The 18,892-nt window shown below is 43.7% G+C and overlaps 1 protein-coding gene across 13 annotated transcripts in view; it reads right to left on the reverse strand.

Annotated features, from left to right (window-relative positions):
* The window catches only part of EPHA4 (EPH receptor A4), a 149,472-nt gene that overhangs the window by 83,654 nt on the left and 46,926 nt on the right, over positions 1-18,892 (reverse strand). The window contains exon 4 of one of the 13 annotated variants that reach the window (XM_042950270.1): positions 12,592-12,749. The exons of 10 other annotated variants lie outside the window; for them this stretch is intronic. In XM_042950270.1, the coding sequence (XP_042806204.1) occupies positions 12,607-12,749 (143 nt within the window). In that variant the 3' untranslated portion in view covers positions 12,592-12,606. Of the gene's footprint in view, positions 1-12,591; positions 12,750-17,885; positions 18,101-18,892 lie in introns of those variants that run through there. 2 more of the 13 variants (XM_042950272.1, XM_042950274.1) reach the window with 2 other exon arrangements.

Here is an 18,892-nt window from a genome sequence, read left to right on the forward strand (position 1 = left end):
AAGCAAAGTCTCTCATGAATAGTTTTTATATTGATTACATATTGAAGCAATAATGCAGGGGGGTATAGCAAGTCAGAAAAATGTACCATTAAAATTAATTTCGCATGGTGGATCTCACCTTTTTTTTTTTTTTCATGTGGCTACTAAACTTGAAATGATCTGAGAGGCTTGCAATCTGTTTCTGTTGGACAGTGCTACTCTCAAAGTCCCTCATAGTAAGGCGCCTGTGGCTGCACGCATGCGCACAGGGACTCTCGTAAAGGCTGAGCGCAGAAAGTGCTGGGGCACGCGTCACAGTCACCCCAGCACCTTTACGAGGCTTAGCCTAAGCCCACCTCAGAGAATCAGAGAATCGGGTCAGATTCTATTTAAGCGCTGCTCTCAGGCACCTAGCTAATTTGAAAAACCTAATTTTGGCTCAAGTACTCATAAATAGGCACAAAAGGGTTAAAAATTACCTTCCTAGGTAACAAATTTGCATTTTAATACAGAGTGTCCTGAAGGTCAAGGCTGAACTTTTAGCAGTGGCTCTCTGGGGGAAATTTGAAACTTGGCTTTTTGTTTTGTTTTGTCTTGTTTTGGTTTAAGTTTATTCATTTTTGGGAGAGAGACAGAGACAGAGAGAGAGAGAGGGAGAGTGAGAGGGAGAGAGAGAGAGGGAGAAAGGGGATCCCCAGTGGGTTCTGCACTGAGAGCCCAAGGCAGAGGCGAACTCACCAAGGGCTGGAACTTAACTAACAGCGAGATCACGACCCGAGCCAGCCCACTGAGCCACCAAGGCGCCCAGGAAACTTGAACCTTATATGCAAACTAGTCTCCAGGGAACTGATGGCGCTGGGGAGAGCCCATGGGTCCCTCCAGCCTCTTCGTGTAGGCATGCTATTCTGCACACACTTCCAAATAGGTTCTATGGGGACACTGCCCTCGGCGTACTGACTGGCTCCACAGTAGGTCTGGTGGGTTTAGGAAATCTACCTGAGAAATATCAGAGTCACTTTTAAAGGGCATTATCAAACTCAGTTCTCTGATTAACCGTTTACTTGCTAGACTATTATATGAATGATGTAAGAAAAATTGATGGGAAAGGAAAACAATCTGTCAAATAAGGTTTCCGCTTTGCGGTGTTTATAACAACGCAAGCCCCAGCCATCTTCGGGAAAGCCCTGAGCATGAACTGTTTTCCCACTGCATAGATGGGAAAACTGAGGCAAACAAAGTTAAGGATTTGTCCCAAGCAGGGTTGATTTTCTAACCTAGGCGGTGTGGACTGAATTACTGCGCTCATGGGGAAGGACGGCGAGAGAAATGGGGCTCTGTTTGGGGGCCCATCTGATCAGATTTCACTCCCGAAGAGGAAAACACGGCTCAACACTGGTTTTACTGATACGCACTGAGAGTAACAGAACATTTGAGTTTTTTGAAGGAACCTTAAAAATCAACTGGTCCAGGGATTGGCAAACATTTCTGTAAAGAGCCAAACAGCACATAATTTAGGTTTTGCAGGCCAAGGGGAAGATTAAGAATATTAAGAAGGTGGGGCGCCTGGGTGGCTCAGTCGGTTAAGCGGCTGACTCCGGCTCAGGTCATGATCTCGCGGTCCGTGAGTTCGAGCCCCGCGTCGGGCTCTGTGCTGACGGCTCAGAGCCTGGAGCCTGTTTCCGATTCTGTGTCTCCCTCTCTCTGACCCTCCCCTGTTCATGCTCTGTCTCTCCCAGTCTCAAAAATAAATTAAAAAACGTTAAAAAAAAAAAAAAGAATATTAAGAAGGTATTTCTATTGCAAGATAAAATTCTAACACATTTTCTTTATTTTTTTATTAATGGGATTCAAAATAAAATAGTAATAATTAAGTCATTTTTTAAAAAATACAGATTTACTGTTGGTAAGGATGAAATTCTTTTTTTTTAAGGTTTCTTTTTGAGAGAGCGACAGAGGGTGAGCAGGGTAGAGGCAGACAGAGAAGAAGACAGAGAATCAGAAGCAGGCTCCAGGCTCTGAGCTGTCAGTATAGAGCCCGATGCGGGGCTCGAACTCATGAAGTCTAAGATCGTGACCTGAGCCAAAGTGGGATGCGTAACGGCCTGAGGCACCCAGGCGTCCCAAGAATGAAATTCTTATCTGGAAAGATAACATTTCACTTACTTAGGTATCAAAGAGAGTGTCCCCTATTATGGAATTGATTGCAAATGTCATCTGTAAAAAACATTTTTGGCTCTCAGACCATACAAAAACAGGTGGTAGGCCTGAGGGCACTGCTTTGCTGACACTTGATTTAGTCCAACATACTCATCTTCGATGGTAGTTCCTTCTAGAGCATTCCAGGACTAGGTCTGGAATCCAAGGTTCTGTGGTCTCTGTTACCCTACAGGGCCTCCGTTAGTTCTGAATGGTGAAGCTTAATAAAAAACCCTTTGTTACTATTGCTGCAGAAGAAGAATAAACTTTCCATCAACCACCTTCCTGGAAGACTGACCTGACTCAGTAGTAGTATTAACTAAATCCACTTTTAAAATGATTCCCTTGATAAAAAAAAAAAAAGAGGTTAGAGTGGGAGAGAGCCAAAGCATAAGAGACTGTTAAAAACAGAGAACAAACTGAGGGTTGATGGGGGATGGGAGGGAGGGGAGGGTGGGGGATGGGTATTGAGGAGGGCACCTTTTGGGATGAGCACTGGGTGTTGCATGGAAACCAATTTGACAATAAATTTCATATATTGAAAAAAAAATTAAAAAAAAATAAAAATAAAATGATTCCCTTGATTAAATGACGTTTAACCTGATTTGGGGGACAGTATCTCTTAGATGCTATACATTTTTGCAATTAGACATTCTGATTGACTTTCACTTTCTATTGTTTTCAGGTTTTATTTCCTGGGAATCCTGAGCTCAAATTGTTTTCCTCTACACAATAAAAGAATGACACTCGCCTTTGCTCTTCGTGCCGCTAAAATCATAGCACAAATAAAACTAAAGTAGGCCAAATTTGGCAAGGATGCCTAGCTTCTATTCCCGGGAGCGGTCACTCTCAGACTTTAACATCTACCAGAATGATTTGCAGGTCTCGTATAAAGATTAATTGCTGGACTCCAGTCCAAGTTTTGGATTGTTTGATGGGGCCCGAGAATTTCCATTTCCTACAAATTTCCAGGTTGATGACACTGTGGTCCGGGCACCACACTTTGAAAACCACTGCCCAGGGGCGCCTGGGTGGCTCAGTCGGTTAAGCGTCCGACTTCGGCTCAGGTCACGATCTCACAGTTCGTGAGTTCGAGCCCCGCGTCGGGCTCTGTGCTGACAGCTCGGAGCCTGGAGCCTGCTTCACATTCTGTGTCTCCCTCTCTCTCTGCCCCTTCCCTGCTCATGCTGTGTCTCTCTCTGTCTCAAAAATAAATAAACATTAAAAAAAAATTAAAAAAGAAAAAAAAGAAAACCACTGCCCAACAGTAAACAAACAACCCATCTCTCAGTAACAATGTCAAAGGACAGTCAGTTCATCTCAAATTAGGTAAAACCATCTCATCCTTTTTCTAGGACCCAAACGCTACAGGGAATGACAACTGGGCCTCATTATTATCAGGGGGACAGGAATTGGGTTTGGGAGGTGGGAGAGAACGTGCCAGAAATGTGACATTTTTTGAAACTGAAAGAATGAAAGACTTCCATAGGAAATCGAAATTATTCTTCAAACCAGTATAATTGCACTGTGTAATAAACCCCAACATTATAGAACAGATCCTGTTGTAGAATGTTTTCATAAAAAATGGATTAATCCGACACGCCTGGATGGCTCAGTCAGTAGCCATCTTGATCTCATCATGGGACTCTTGATCTCAGGGTGGTGAGTGCCAGCCCCACGCTGGGTGTAGTGATTACTTAAAATTTTTTTTAAATCTTTAAAAAAAAATGGATTAATCCAAAAATCTAAAGGACACTTACTAAACTAGCACTGTCTCCAATAAGTAATTGTCCCCTAATACCTGTACTATGAATTGCCCCTTTCTTTTGACATTGTGCTTCAAAAGTATTAAATGGCATGTTTAATTCCTGTTTATTTGATTTCAGAACACTCTTCTGTTATCTGGATACTACATTCAGGATGGCAAAACCAAGTGTTGTGTTTTGTTTTTTAAGTGATTAAATAATGGAACAATTATATAGAGATTTTTTTAATATACACTGGAGAAAACACTTTCTGAAAGACAGCGGTTCTCGTTCTGAAAGGCCAGATGGGAATCAAGTTTGTCCCATCCATGCCGAGGTACAAGCCTGTACTGAGCACCTGAATAATACATAAAAGCTGTACGAATCGTAAAGGCTCTGACCTGATTTTAGTGACTTTGGGTCCTCACTACCCCCAGGGTATTATTTTGAAATGGCTTTAGGGGAGGTGGTGAAAACAGAAAGTTTCAGATAAAAGGAAAATATTTCATTTTGGTTATCTCAATCAAGTTTATAAAGGAATAGACTGGACATCCGTTTCAGGAACTTAAGATATTTAGGGCAGAGATGCTTCATAATCATCAACAAAAAGATTGTTAAGTAAAAGTAAAGAATGACCAAAGCAAAAAGTAGTACAGAAACAAATCACTGGTTACTTTTTTCTCTAACATTTCTACTCATTGTCTGACTTCTTTTTAGACCCCAAAAGAGTCTGCAGCAGGGGCAGCAGGGGACAGAATGAGAAAGGCCAGCACTTCGGTCTAGAGTCCTCTAGACCCGTATTTGCTTCTTAGTCCTGCCATCTATTTGATACGTGAACTAGAACAGACTAAGTCCTCGGACTTCGACTTTCTCCTGCGCGGGGCTGATGTCATGATGAAATGAGACAACGGATAGGGGTGAAGTTTGGTGTCTGGCCTGTATTAGCTACTCATTAAAAGGGTGATTTGTTAGGGCTGCAGTGTTATGTGGCTGGCCTGCAACTGAGGAGAGTGTGGATGACCCACGTATTTTACATAGTCCCGGACACAATTTCTAAATCATCGCAAGATAACTTACTCGTAATTGTTTCATTTCCCCTGCTAACGTGATATAGAAAACTTTAGAGTGAGTTCCAGTTCATAGCACCTGCAGCTTATTTAGTGACCGCAGGTATCAGGTAAAAATTTCTTTTGTATTAAAAATACGTAAACATATTTTTAGAATGAAATAGATTACTGGTGGGGGGTGGGGGGTGGGGGTGGGGGAGGGGATTCAAGGTTTCTTCTTTCCACTGATAGTTTATGATCCAGACCTTCTCTTCTAGCTAGCCACAATCCTGTCCCATTCTCTCCATTCCATCTCCTTCTATTGTTTCCACTCTGACTTGGGAGCTAGCTTTCATAAAAACAGATGGAGGGAAAAAACAATGAACGAAAAATCTATGCTGAAAATTGAGTTGCTCTTTCAAGAAGAGAATGCAGTATAATCTCATAAATAGGTGGGTAATTCTAAAATGTCAGATGTAGACGGGTTTCGCGTAAGATGCAGTAAATCCTCTGGAAGGAAGTTCACATAAAGCTTGCTCAATTTAAATTAACTCCATAAAAAATTATTGAACACAAACAAGAAGAATGCAGTGGAGAAATAACTTATTATTTCCCCTGCTTGCCTGGGAAACAGACAATCTAATTATGGAAGGAGCTATTTCTCTTTTGGTGAATTTGGAGGGAGTCAACTTGAACAACAGAAGGTCCGAAGTAGACACAGTTCAATTAAACATGGAATTAATTAGCAGACTCCGCACGTTGACAAGACCTCATTGCATTGTCAGAAACTCTACACAACCCTCCTCCTTATTGTGTAAAGTTAGTGATGGGAATGAAGATTTCTGGCTGTCATCTCTGTACCTGCAACTTTCGGCTGGTACGCCTGGGGCTCTCCCTGGTGGGGGAATTTTTAAAGGCTCCAACAAAGGCAATCAGGCTTCCAAATACAGATGTAAGTTACTTGACTGATAGATAAAGTGAAGGGCGGCTTTGGGACTTTTGAAAAAGACATAATCTATTCCGTTTGTTCTAAAAACCCCGAGGTTGCTACCAGGTTTGATTACAGTGCCGTTAGAAACTTTTATTTATTGAATCAGGACAATTCTAAGATAGAGTTACTATGAATTTGTAATGGATCACGATAGAGCACTGTTAGAAACAAATTACATCGGCTTGATAAGGGATGACAATTTCAAAGTAGAAGGCAGCACAGCAAATTACTGTTTGTGATTATTACTGGAATTGCAATAATTTCTTTTTTTTAATGTTTATTTATTTTTGAGACAGAAACAGAGCATGAGTGGGGGAGGGGCAGAGAGAGAGAGACACACAGAATCCGAAGCAGGTTCCAGGCTCCAGGCTCAGCACAAAGCCCAACGCGGGGCTTGAACCCACCAACCATGAGATCATGACCTGAGCTGAAGTCGGATGCTTAACCAACTGAGCTACCCAGGCACCCCGAATAATTTCTTTTTTAATGTGTAGTTTGTTAGATAAAAGATTCCCTACACTTACTCTAAGCCTTGTTCTTCTTCTTCCGCATACGGCACTGAAAATTTTCTATGTGAAAAAAAAGTAAGGGATTTTAACATTGACTTGAAAAACAATTAATTCAGGGAAGCAATCTAATCCCTAAACTCTCCAAATTCCGTATTTTTTCCCTTTATCTCATACCTAAATTTCACATATCCACGACCATGACTTTCGTAAGTAAACTTCAAGATTGAAGAAATGTTAATTTGATATTTGTTTTCGATTTATCTATTCTATTTGAAGACATAATGTTCACGTATATGGAGCAGAACTTAATTGAATGACTTAAAAATATTTTAAGATTATGACAAAATGTAAGCTTATCGGCTTTTCTAATATGTTAAAATCTGTATGAAGAAAGGAAACAGATGGTTACTAAAAACACAAATGACCACCGTATAAAGAAAGACGATCAAGAACAAACAATACTTTAAGATGAGCTAAAGGCAAAAAGCGTTTAATCATGTTTTTAAAAACACCTAATCTCTGCCTTGAATTTGAACATAAATTACTGAAAATTGAAGGGAATACTTTGGAAAGATTTCGATTAAGTCCTGCCATATAAACTATCAATCCTCACCGTGGATAGTACATCACTCAGAGTGATGTACTATCCATATCTAAAGCCATTAACATGGAACTTGATTACCCGTGACATTTCAGAGAGGGCCAGGTTTTTTGATGAGTTGCTATTGTCTCTTTCACCCTTTGATATTTGGGTCCATAAAGACTGGTGGTGGCTCATTACGTATCCACTGATTACAAATACCAGGTCAAGGCACTGAATAAAGGAAGCAGCTGTCTTATCTTCCACACCTAACACTACCGCATCTGAATTTAATACTGAGTCTGTGTGATTAGCATCGGCATGTAGAAAGCTACCCCACTAGGAGGCATGTGTATTTATTTGTTCACTTGGCCACTCATGTTTTAGCAAACATTTATTAAACCTTTACAGAGTAACAGTAACTGTAATAACGATAGTGAATATTTATGGAACACGTACTAGGCTCTAAAAGGTGACAGAAGGGGCACCTGGGTGGCTCCGTCAGTTAACCGTCTGACTTCGGCTCAGGTCATGATCTCGCGGTCTGTGAGTTCGAGCCCGCGTCGGGCTCTCAGAGCCTGGAGCCTGCTTCAGATTCTGTGCCTCCCTATTTCTCTGCCTCTCCCCCACTCGTGCTGTTTTTCTCTCGTTCTCTCTCTCTCAAAAATAAAGAAAAAGTAAAAAAAAAAAAACACTAAAGCACAAATAAAAGAAAATAAGATGTATTTCATAAAAAATAAAAAATAAAAGTTGAGAGAAATGTGAAGCTGTTGCCTTCAGGAACAGAACAGACCACTGCTCACCCTCACATCTTTTTTTTTTTTTTTTAACATTTATTTATTTTCAAGAGACAGAGAGAGACAGAATGTGCATGGGGGAGGGGCAGAGAGAGGGGGAGACACAGAACTGGAAACAGGCTCCAGGCTCTGAGCTGCCAGCACAGAGCCCGACGCGGGGCTCGAACCCACCGACCGTGAGATCACGACCTGAGCCAAAGTCGTTCGCTCAACCGACTGAGCCGCCCAGGCGCCCCTGCTCACCCTCACATCTTAAGGAATGTTCTCTAGCAGAAGTGCCTGCAGACTACTATGGGGTCCTTCCCTATGCACCTAACCCGGGCCATCTGCTTGTGGAAGGAATGGAGTAGAAAAACGGCATCTGAAAGAGTAAGCGACCCCTGTGTGGAATACTCCGAAAGAGTTTAAGCCAGGAAGCTACCCCAGAAAGGACAGTGACTGCCAACCACAGCGGGTGCTCCCGGCATCCAGTAAGCTGACTGCGACAAGGACTCTCTTTTTAGGGAGCTCACAGCCCGACTGGAGACAGAAGTGGTTTCCTCATTAACTCCACGTACATCCTATACGTGCTCATTTGCTGCATTTAAAAGTCAAGGTGGTAAAGAAGACTGGGAAAGAATGAAATATGGTCTGAAGGCAGGGCCAGATCAAAAGAAACACGTGTTAAATAATTATTTGATTAACTCCAGCAGCGTTGCTCGTCATTGTCACCGCAACGACTTTACAGCCCGGGTTGTCACAAATCATGATTTACGCCGCGGGGATAACAGCACAGTAATAACTGCTTGGCGCCCCTTCTTCCTTTTTGTTATGTTGATGGGGCCTGAGGATCTCAAAAACAGCAACACAAAAAATAGCTTTAAAAGACTGACTTCCCCCATGTCAGTTATTAGCAACGCATTCACGATGCTCTGCTGAGGGTTTTGGTCGTGAGTGAGTTCCTGTGCTGTTTGCCTTTTGAACATGATTGGGAATTTTTGAAAGAGAATTTTCAAATTCTGAGTACTCCTAATAAAAAGAGAGTGATTCATGTGTAACGGATACGATCAGGTTAAACGTCTGCTTTTGGCACTGCAGGTAGTGGATTAATGATTTCTCAGAACTATCGGCCAACATTTAATATCCTATGTGTTTGACCATTCCGACACTGCTTATGTCTGAGGAGAACAAAATAAAAATTCCCAAGGAGCTCCCAGAAGAGTGCTAGTCTAGACCAAGTGAAATTTATGGGGAATCTGCACCGTCTGTTTTTGGTGCAGTATAGTAGCAATCTAAGAGATGAGAGCAACAACCGGAGAACCAGACATGAGATAACAGTGATGCGTTTGCTACTATACAAAATAGTGTATAACCCACGCATTCTCTCCCACTGACTCAGTTACACTCATGCAGGCGGGGAGCATTTGATCATCTATTCAATGCCTTCTGAAGACATCCGGTCGACAGACCCGCGTCCTGAGAAATCAGTTTCAATTGCTAGCAGGAATGCGCAGGGTGACCTGGAGAGCCCACGTGCACCTGCCTGGACAAGGATGGCCTGGTACCTTGTTGGGGGCTTACAGGTGAGCTTCCTAAAGAACCACATGAACAAGATGGGGTCAGGGGACCTGGGCATTCACGGATCTGGACTCCAAAGATCCACAGCGCTAGGACACACACATCCGTGCCTTCATTCGATCTCCTGTGGTAAAGCACAAAGGGCTGATCTCTAGATCCTCAGGATGGCAGGGCAGGTCGGGCTGGTCCCACCCCCCAGGGGCTCTGGGAGGTGCTCCCGGGGAAAGTGCTTTGGCAGCCTCAGCCTTCTCTGTCATCAGTCTGGATCCGTGGGAAAGAGCAAGATGCCAAAAGTGCTTGCAGGTGAATTCTTCGTCCCTTTCAAGTGCATCTGACTTCCACTGATGATTTAACAAGTGTGTTTATCTTTTGCTGGGAAGGATTATCAGTTTGGTCGGTAAATCTTTCCCAGTTATAAATTATAAATCACAAAGAGGGATGTCAGGGGAAATACCAAGTCATAATCTGCTCGTGCGTCTGTGTCTCCTCCCAGATATCAAACGTGAGCAACCGTGATGAAAATTGATATTAATACAATTAATGCAAACAAAAATGAGACCATGATGCTGACATGTTCCCACAGGGTTGGGTCATGAAGGAAGAAAAAGTAGAACTTCCCCTCCTTTGTAAAATACAGATGGGAGGAAAGTGAATGGTGACCCATTTGAAGAAATATGGAGGACAAATCACGCTGATTATCAAACACGAAAGAACCACGTCTGTCACTAACATAAACTAAACTCATCTCAGATGTACAAAAACCTTTACTCATCCAAAACAAACTTCTAGACCAACCTTCAAACATGACTACGTACAGCATAGGAAATTGAAAACTTTTTCTAGGATTCGATTTACAAGACCTCCATCTAGGTATACGAAAATGGTTTAATCTCTTTGCTAATAACTCTTCCTTCCTATATAGCACACAGCAATGAAAAATCATTAGCAAGTCCTTCCAAGCAGCCATCAAAAGTAGATCACTTTTGTGTCTAGAAAGCTGTGACCAAGAGAGGACCTGCATTTTACGCATTTGGATATGAAACACTTTTTTCCTAGCCCTGAGGCTGAATCATCCTGAAGGAGGCTTGGATTCGAAGGGAGGTGAAAAAAAAAAAAAAAAAAGAAAAAGAAAAAGAAAGAAAGAATGATGAAGTCATAAATACTTCCCCAGCCTGGCAGGGGAGGGGGGGGAAGGAGGAAGGCATTAAAAAAAATTGGCAGGTGAATGATCATTTGCATGAACAAAATGAAGCTCTTTTTCCTCAAGGCTATGTCAAGGTTACACATGGTATGTCAAAAACACAACCAAGAATCCACTCCACGCTTACCTAGAAGTGCAGGAAATGAATGCAGACAGCACACCTGCCAGGAGGCCAGGCTCTGGAGACAGCAGACCCGGATCCCGGTCCCAACATTTACCAGCTTAAGATCTCCGGGCCTCGGTTTCTTAAAATTTATTTATTTTTAACACTTATTCATTTTTGGGAGCGAGAGAGACAGAGCATGAGCGGGGGAGGGGCAGAGAGAGAGGGAGACACAGAATCCGAAACGGGCTCCAGGCTCTGAGCCGTCAGCCCAGGACCCAACGCGGGGCTCGAACTCACGAACCGCGAGATCATGACCTGAGCCGAAGTCGGACGCTCAACCGACTGAGCCACCCAGGCACCCCCAGGCCTTGGTTTCCTGTAAGGACACCAGACTTCTCCCTTCTGGGACTGGTGCAGGCTCATCCATGGAACTCCGGATCTAAGCTCTGCCACTTACCAGCTGCAGAACCAGGAGCAAGGGTCTGATTTACTGCCTCACACAACCTTTTTTTTCCCTCCAATAAATTCATAACATTGAACTTTTTTTTTCATTAATTTTTGTTTTGTTTTGTTTCATTTCGTTTCGTTTTAGAGAGAGAGAGAGCACAGAGGAGATCGGCACAGGGGGAGAGAGAGAGAGAGAAAATCCCAAGCAGGCTCGAAGCCCAGCGTGGAGCCCAACACGGGGCTCGATCTCACGCCCCTGGAGATCACGACCTGAGCCAAAGTCAAGAATCGCATGCTCGATCGACTGAGCCACCCGGGCGCCCCCTAACTCTCAACTCTTTAGCGAACTTTCTCTTTACCTGTCTTGGCAGAGATTTCTGAGGGTCTCTTGTGTTCTTTTCGCCACTTATTAAAGTCAAAGAAAAGAGAATGGAGGAAAGAAATGTCTTTTCTTTCTGGTGTCAGGGTTCACTCAGTCTCCATATATTGTCGATCACTTACACGCGCCTGGCTCAGGAGGAGGACTGAGAAGGTCTGTGCTTTCAGCTTCGGACATTCGAGTGGCAGGGTGTCACTTAACAGGAGAACGACACGTGTGATGTGGAAGCGTGAGGTGGGGAGGGACTGAGAACAGGTGTTGAGGAACCGCCCTTCACAGGGGACCAGTGAGTTGGGCGCTGAGCTAAACGGGCGTCAACGCATGTGAAACTTTACATGGAGAAGCATTCAAGGAAAAAGAAAACGTTGCGGTGGCCCTGTGCTGAGTGGGTATTAGAGGGATGGAAAGACTAGCACCGTCTCTGGGCAACGCTTCAAGAGCGCTGAGACCAAGTTCCGAGTCCAGGGGGGTCCGCACTATAAGACGTAAACTCAGCGCACAGTTTCAAGGTTGTTCTCAACACGGCAACGCGGTTTGCTGCAAACGTTCAAAAGATCGTTTGACTGCTGGTGGAACAGGGACCAGAGGGAGGCTACTGGGGCCCGAGAGACGTGATGGTCACCTAGGGGAGGGGGAGACAGTGGAGCTGGGCTTCATAGCTGGGTTCCGAGTAAGCCACGGAGGTGCTCAGTTCGCTCTCCCCACGGTCACAAGGTGTTCCTTGCAGTGGACTTAAGACACCAAACAAATGACCTAAGGAGGAACTTTGGAGTTTCCCCTTGGCTCCGTCCTTCCATATGAGTCATGTCTAGGTCCACCTGAGCAGACCGGGCCATCACTTCCACCGCTCATTACCAAGCACCTCGTGCATTTGCTAACACAACAGCCTTTAGGAGCTGGTCACCAGGCCCGGGGTTCAGGCGGCTTACGGCAGGCCACACCCCGATGGCGGCCACAGGACCGCACCCACTGACAGCCGCCGGCCTAGGGGCCAGATTCCTAAGCGTGATTCAAACCGGAAGCAAGAGTGCAGCTGACAAGACCCTGTCAACAGCAGCAGAAGTAGATGAAGTTTATGAGGTTCCCAGCTGACATTCGGTAGCTCTTGGTGTGGGCCGTGAGCTGGTGTTTTGCAAGTGAGGACCTCGCTTTCCTGTTTCCGCACAGAACTGCTGGTGACCTAATTGGGAGACTAGCTGGCTGGTTACCAGGAAGGCTGAAAAATCAAAGTAGATTTGTTCAGATCCAGTACGATTCATGCCCATTTCCCTTGATTGCCCCTACGGTCATGGAACTCAGTCCTTATTCTTCAGTGTAAAATGGTCCGTATCTTCAGCTTGTAAGAAATGAGGATGGGGTGCCTGGGTGGCTCAGTCGGTTAAGCGGCCAACTTCGGCTCAGGTCATGATCTCGCGGTCGGTGAGTTCGAGCCCCGAGTCGGGCTCTGTGCTGACAGCTCAGAGCCTGGAGCCTGTTTCAGATTCTGTGTCTCCCTCTCTGCCCCTTCCCCGTTCATGCTCTGTCTCTCTCTGTCTCAAAAATAAAATTAAAAAAGTTAAAAAAAAAAAAGAAATGAGGAAACTTCCCATGAGAATGTCTCTCTCTTACAGACCCTCTTTATACCCCCTCCTTCGGCACAACTGTAATTAAGTAATGAACTGTGTATTTAGAGGTTTACTGTCCATTTCCCCCATAGAACACATCTTCCCCTGGAGCTCAACGGCAGCCAATATGCCCATCCTGTTTACTATGAGAGCTCTGATACTGAGGACAGTAGCTTGTAATGTTAGCAGCTCGGTATATGTTTATAGAGTGAATAGATGGATGAATAAATGGCTTCTTTAGCATCTGAACTTTGATGACCACCTCTAGAAGTTTGGACCCAGAAGGTAGCCCAGGCCAACAAACTCTTGGCCGTGACTTTACAGAGCTCCTTTCGGGTTCGCTTTCCTGTTTCTGTGTTTCTTGGCCATTGGGATTGAGATTTCCCCTCAAACAGCCTCGCAGCATTACAGGCTCCGTTGAAAAGTTGCCAAAAGGGGAACAAGACGATCCTAACACGAGAAGGCAAGAAGGGCTGCTGCTAATGTTTAGAGGGCAGAGGAGCAGGGGAGGCAGGATTTTAATGCTCTCTATTTGTGAGTACCCGTCACTCAGGGAAGTAGGAAAAGTGTGGTTCAGATCACCCAACAGAAAATGAATCCAGAGAACAGATTAGTTCTGAAAAGCGAAAATATTTAGATATGAATAACTTGGGGAGGAATGATAGCAGGAAAGGCTGGAGGGGTTGGGGCTGGTGGGAGAAGAAATAAGTCATATCAAAGGCAGCCCGGAGAGCTGAGACAGATAGGATAAGAGATAAGTCCCTTTGCCTAGTTAGTCACACTCTCCCACACACAATGCTCTTGGCAAAGGTTCCTTTACTAACAAAGCAGCCACATGTTTTCAACAAATCATAGTGCAGTATAACAGCTAGGGTGCCTGTAAATGTAGTTTTACATAAATTTGTGAAGGCATCAAAGGGGTAGAAAATAACAAAACAAGATCTGTGCTTTGAGACTAGTAAATACTAAGATTATCCGGGTCCTGTGGCCACAAAGGTAACACAGATTTCCTCACTGTAACTGTAAGTAAGGCATTGTTTCTGGAAAGGGGTGTTTGGACCTTGAGTCATGGGCAGCAGAGCTGAAGTTAATCCCAGAGCACTATAAGGTGGAAAACAGCTGGTGGCTGAAAGCAAGACTGAGGGAAAGAGAGAAGAGGAGAAGAGGAAGGGACAATTGACATGGAGAAAACTCATTCCCTTTTCTGCAGTTCTTCAGGCTAATCCGAAAGAACTTCTCTCTTCTGTTCGGCTATAAACGCATCCTCCCCAGGAGACTCTGGTCCCCGAAGGTATTACCCCTGCTGGCACTCAAAGCTAGTCCTACAACTGTCCCTTAGGAAGGGAGCCTTGTCAAGTTTTATGGCTAACGGAACATTGAAAGACCTGTGCGAAGTGGGGGAACCACCAAATCAACCTCTCAAATGTAAGGCAAAGGGAACATTTTAAACTCACAGTCCGAATAAACAAAAGCAGGTTACCTCCAGCACAATCTAGAGTCCCAGTCATGCCTTTTCCATTTCTTGGAGGATTATGTTTCTTCCTCTGTCGTTTCTCAGTTTTTCTCTCTATCCTCACCTCTTTTGTTTCGTCTCCCCTTGCCTTTACTCGCCATTAATTTGACTTAATTTTTATAGATTTTTTTATTTATTTTGAAAGAGAGAGAGAGAGAGAGAGAGAGAGAGAGGGAGCGCATGGGGAAGGGGCAGAGAGAGAGAGAGGGAGAGAGAGAATCCTAAGCAGGTTCTGCACTGTCAGCATGCAGACCGACAGTGGGGCTCCAACCCACGACCCATGCGATCATGACCTAAGTGGACATCAAGAGTCGGACGCTCAACCGAGCAACCCAGGCACCCCAAGGCTAATTTTTCAATACTCCTTTCACATAATAACTAAAACATAATGTTCACGCTCATGGTGACAAGCCTGTTTAAAATCTTTCACGCGCCCCGTTGTATATACCGTGAAAGTCAAACAGAAGAGTACAGAAACCCAAGAGCCCCAACATCCTGCCCTAATTTGTCCCTCAAATATCCTACACGCAATCAAACCAGACTGCGGACCGTCTGATGTTACTTGAATGGTCCACGCAGCCCCACTCACTTACAAATAAGAAAATCTTAACCTCTCTTCAAAGCCTAAAACCAGCCATCGCCTCTTCTATCAAGCATTGCTGCTTTCAGGAATCAGAACTCAAGTTTATTTTTGCATACACAGCACCTTTATGCTGATTTGCACATTTATTTATTTCCCTTATGATCCAGCAAGCAACTGATAAACTCAGAGGATAAGACTTATCCTAGACATAGTCACATCACACACACACACACACACACACACACACACACACACACACACACAGAGCTTAGTATCTTATCCTGAATATAACAGATGTGTTTTCAGGAAGTATGAATCCGAAACTCACTATTCAAGTGTTTCAAGGTTTTCAGTTTCTTTTTTTTTTTAATTTTTTAATGTTTATTATTCATTTTTGAGAGAGAGAGAGAGAGAGACAGAGCATGAGTGGGGGAGGGGCAGAGAGAGAGGGAGACACAGAATCCGAAGCAGGCTCCAGGCTCCGAGCTGGCAGCACAGAGCCCGACACGGGGCTCGAACCCACGAACCGTGAAATCATGACCTGAGCCGAAGTCGGACACCCAACCGACTGAGCCACCCAGGCGCCCTTCAAGGTTTCCAATTTCAATTTCTTTCCCCCAAATCTTACATTTGAAAGTTCCTGTAAGCTCTGATTTTTTTTTTTTCCTATGTGCTGGTGCCCTAACGAAGGGAAGAAAGCCAATCACCCTTGCATCCACGTTTCATAATATGACATCCTAACATTCTGAGAGTTGCACTTTCAGTATGCATTATCTGACATATTATACAATGAAAAAGGTTAGTACGTATTCAATGACTCTTTAAAATCTATTTGCATTTTACGAGCCCTAATGGTATCTGCAGGTGGTTGAAAAGTAGAGATTGTGAGAGTCTGGTTATTCCACACACAGTGAGGTGTGGCTTGGTCCCCAGTGTTAACCCAGGGACATCTTGCAATAATTCCTTCCCTATTCTCATCCCCTCAGACCGTGACCTCCTACTGTGAATGTCAATCAAGCAGCTATTGCCTAACTTCAAGCAGCCAACTTCACCTCCAACTTGCCCTTGAATGAGGAAAGGAAAAAAGTCCTCTCCAACACCAAACCAACAGCAGTATCTCCCTTCCCATTAGATGTCTCAGAATATACAAAAATTGGACTGAAATTGGTTTGAAGGTCTCTAAGCCAAATGCCTGAGAGAGTAGAGATATTTATAACCAAAACAGGGCCTAGGGAAGAGGAGTCAGGTTTGGAAGGAAGGGCGTGGAGTCAGTTAGGTGGTCACTGACTCTGAGATGTTTGCATTGAGATGTCGAGGAAGCAACTGGAAAGACAGGTGTGGAGGTCAGTGCGACTGGAGACAGAGATGTGACAAACATCTGGGAAGCACACAAAACTCACAGGAGTGGAAGAGCTGCAGGTTCAGAAAGAGTTCAGGAAAGAATTAGAAATGCCAGATTTCAAAGGCAATTGGAGAAAAAGGAATTGCAAAGGCAAGGCATACAGGAGACCAAAGAGTCAGAAGGACACTAGAATTTCCTGAGCACCACCAGAAACTTGCCTAACTTCAAGCAGCCAACTTCACCTCCAACTTGCCCTTTAAACATGGGACCTCATTTAACCCTCCCCGTGTGCTCTCGACACGGCCACTGTCAGTTGTACTCACCGTGCATGCAAAGCACCTGAGAATTTCAGTGTCCAGTGCCACAGGTCAAATGCTATATATATTCATCGTGGAGGAAACATGAAGGAAGTAAAAAATTAGAATTTCAAACAGTCAAGGAAGGTGTCAGGGAGGATGAGGTCTAGCAAGAGGCTGGGATTGTCAACGTCAGAGGTGTTTGTAACCTTTGAGAACACGTGGCGTGGGTAGAAGCTTAACTGCAGGAATGGTTCAGCTGATCAACCACAAGGAATCAAAAAGTTAGCTGACAACCCCTAGGCAATGACTAACCTAGAAATTATATAAAGACGACAGATTGCTATTACAATAAAGCTCAGGGAAGCTACTGGAATTAACCCCGCCCCCCCAAAATATCCAATAAGCACCCACCCAAGAACATGGTTCAAACAGGGTCTTTCCCCACTTCATTTACTCGTGTTCCATTTTCCTCGCATCTTCCCTTCTGAGAGTTCAATCGCATTCTTAATATCTTTACTTAGAAGCCGCTACCCCCCTTGCTATAAATTAAAAGTGATAATAAAAATTAAATCCTAACCATTACTTTTTAAAAAAACTGCCTAGGACCATCTAGAATTTGAGAACCTGGTTAATAGCCTGAGTAATATGAGCAGCAAAGTTCCTGGGGCTCGGAAACACACTTCTGCTACTTTAACTTAGAGTTTGAGAGGTCAAACTCTAAGAAGTGTGAGTTAAATCAGTGAATTTACAGATTAACCAACTTACTGAATAAATACTTTTACACATCTAGTGTGTATCAGTGAGTGTTCTATGTTGCTAGGAATAAATAAAAATTCCTTGTCAATTTGGTGGGGAAAGAGAATAACACAGACATACATACAATAAAATAAAATAAAATAAAATGAAATACTCGAAGTATGTAAACAATGGTAGGTGGTTAGAAGTGTTTTGAAGGGACAATAAAAAATAAGATGTATTTCAATTGAGAAAAATGAGACACCCAAACAATGCTTGGCTTGTAGAGGGCAGTGAAATGTTTACTATGTGGTAGACTGGAGGCCAGAGGCAAAGAGAATGACTCTAGAGCAAGAGGCTTCTGGACATTCCTGTGTTCTGCCCCTTGACAGTTACCACCCTCACTCCTTAGTATCCATACTCCACAATCCACAGGGGAGCATGAAACCCATCAGATTCTGCCCGAGTGGACTTCAACGGTAGGCTTCTGGCTAAAAGAAAGAAAAGCAAACCTTGAGAAACTAGAAAAAGTATGATCACCTATGCACTATACTCAATAAGGCAAGTGGTAAATTAAATGATCTTTCCTCCCTATCTTTGCAGGTATTTTTGCCAAATCGAGAATGAAAATGTGGGGCAATGTTTAGTCCATGCTGACTCGTGGAATATATATCTAGAAGTCATTATGACCCACCACGTTAGGCTTATAACCAGCCTTATATGAGAACGAACATTACCTGGGAAGTACAATTGTCATTACCTGTGTTAAATGGAAAGGAAAACTAGAAAAGATAAGGAAATACGGTCCTAGATGCTGACCTTTCAGAATTTCCCAAAGGCTCAATTATCTACATAAACTTTAAATACAGTTGACCCTTGAACAACGTGAGGGTTGGGGGGGGGGGGGGGCACCGCTCCCCCTCCCCTAAAAATGTAACTGCTGATATCCTACTGTTGACTGGTAACCTTACCAATAACATAAAGGTCAATTAACACATATGGTGTATGTTATATGTATTATGGATTCTTACAATAAAAGAAGCTAGAGAGAAGAAAATGTTATTAAGAAAATCACAAGGGGAGCTCCTGGGTGGCTTGATTTCAGCTCACATGATAATCCCAGGGTCGTGGGATCAAGCCTCATGTTGGGCTCCATGCTGGGCGTGAAGTCTGCTCAAGATTCTCTCTCCCTCACCCTCCACCAGTCCCCTGCTCGCATATGCATTCTCTCTCTCCAAACTAAATTTAAAATTTTTGAAAAATTAAAAATAAATTAAGAAAAT

Source organism: Panthera leo, chromosome C1 (genome assembly GCF_018350215.1).
Source record: "Panthera leo isolate Ple1 chromosome C1, P.leo_Ple1_pat1.1, whole genome shotgun sequence".
Lineage (NCBI taxonomy): Eukaryota > Metazoa > Chordata > Mammalia > Carnivora > Felidae > Panthera > Panthera leo.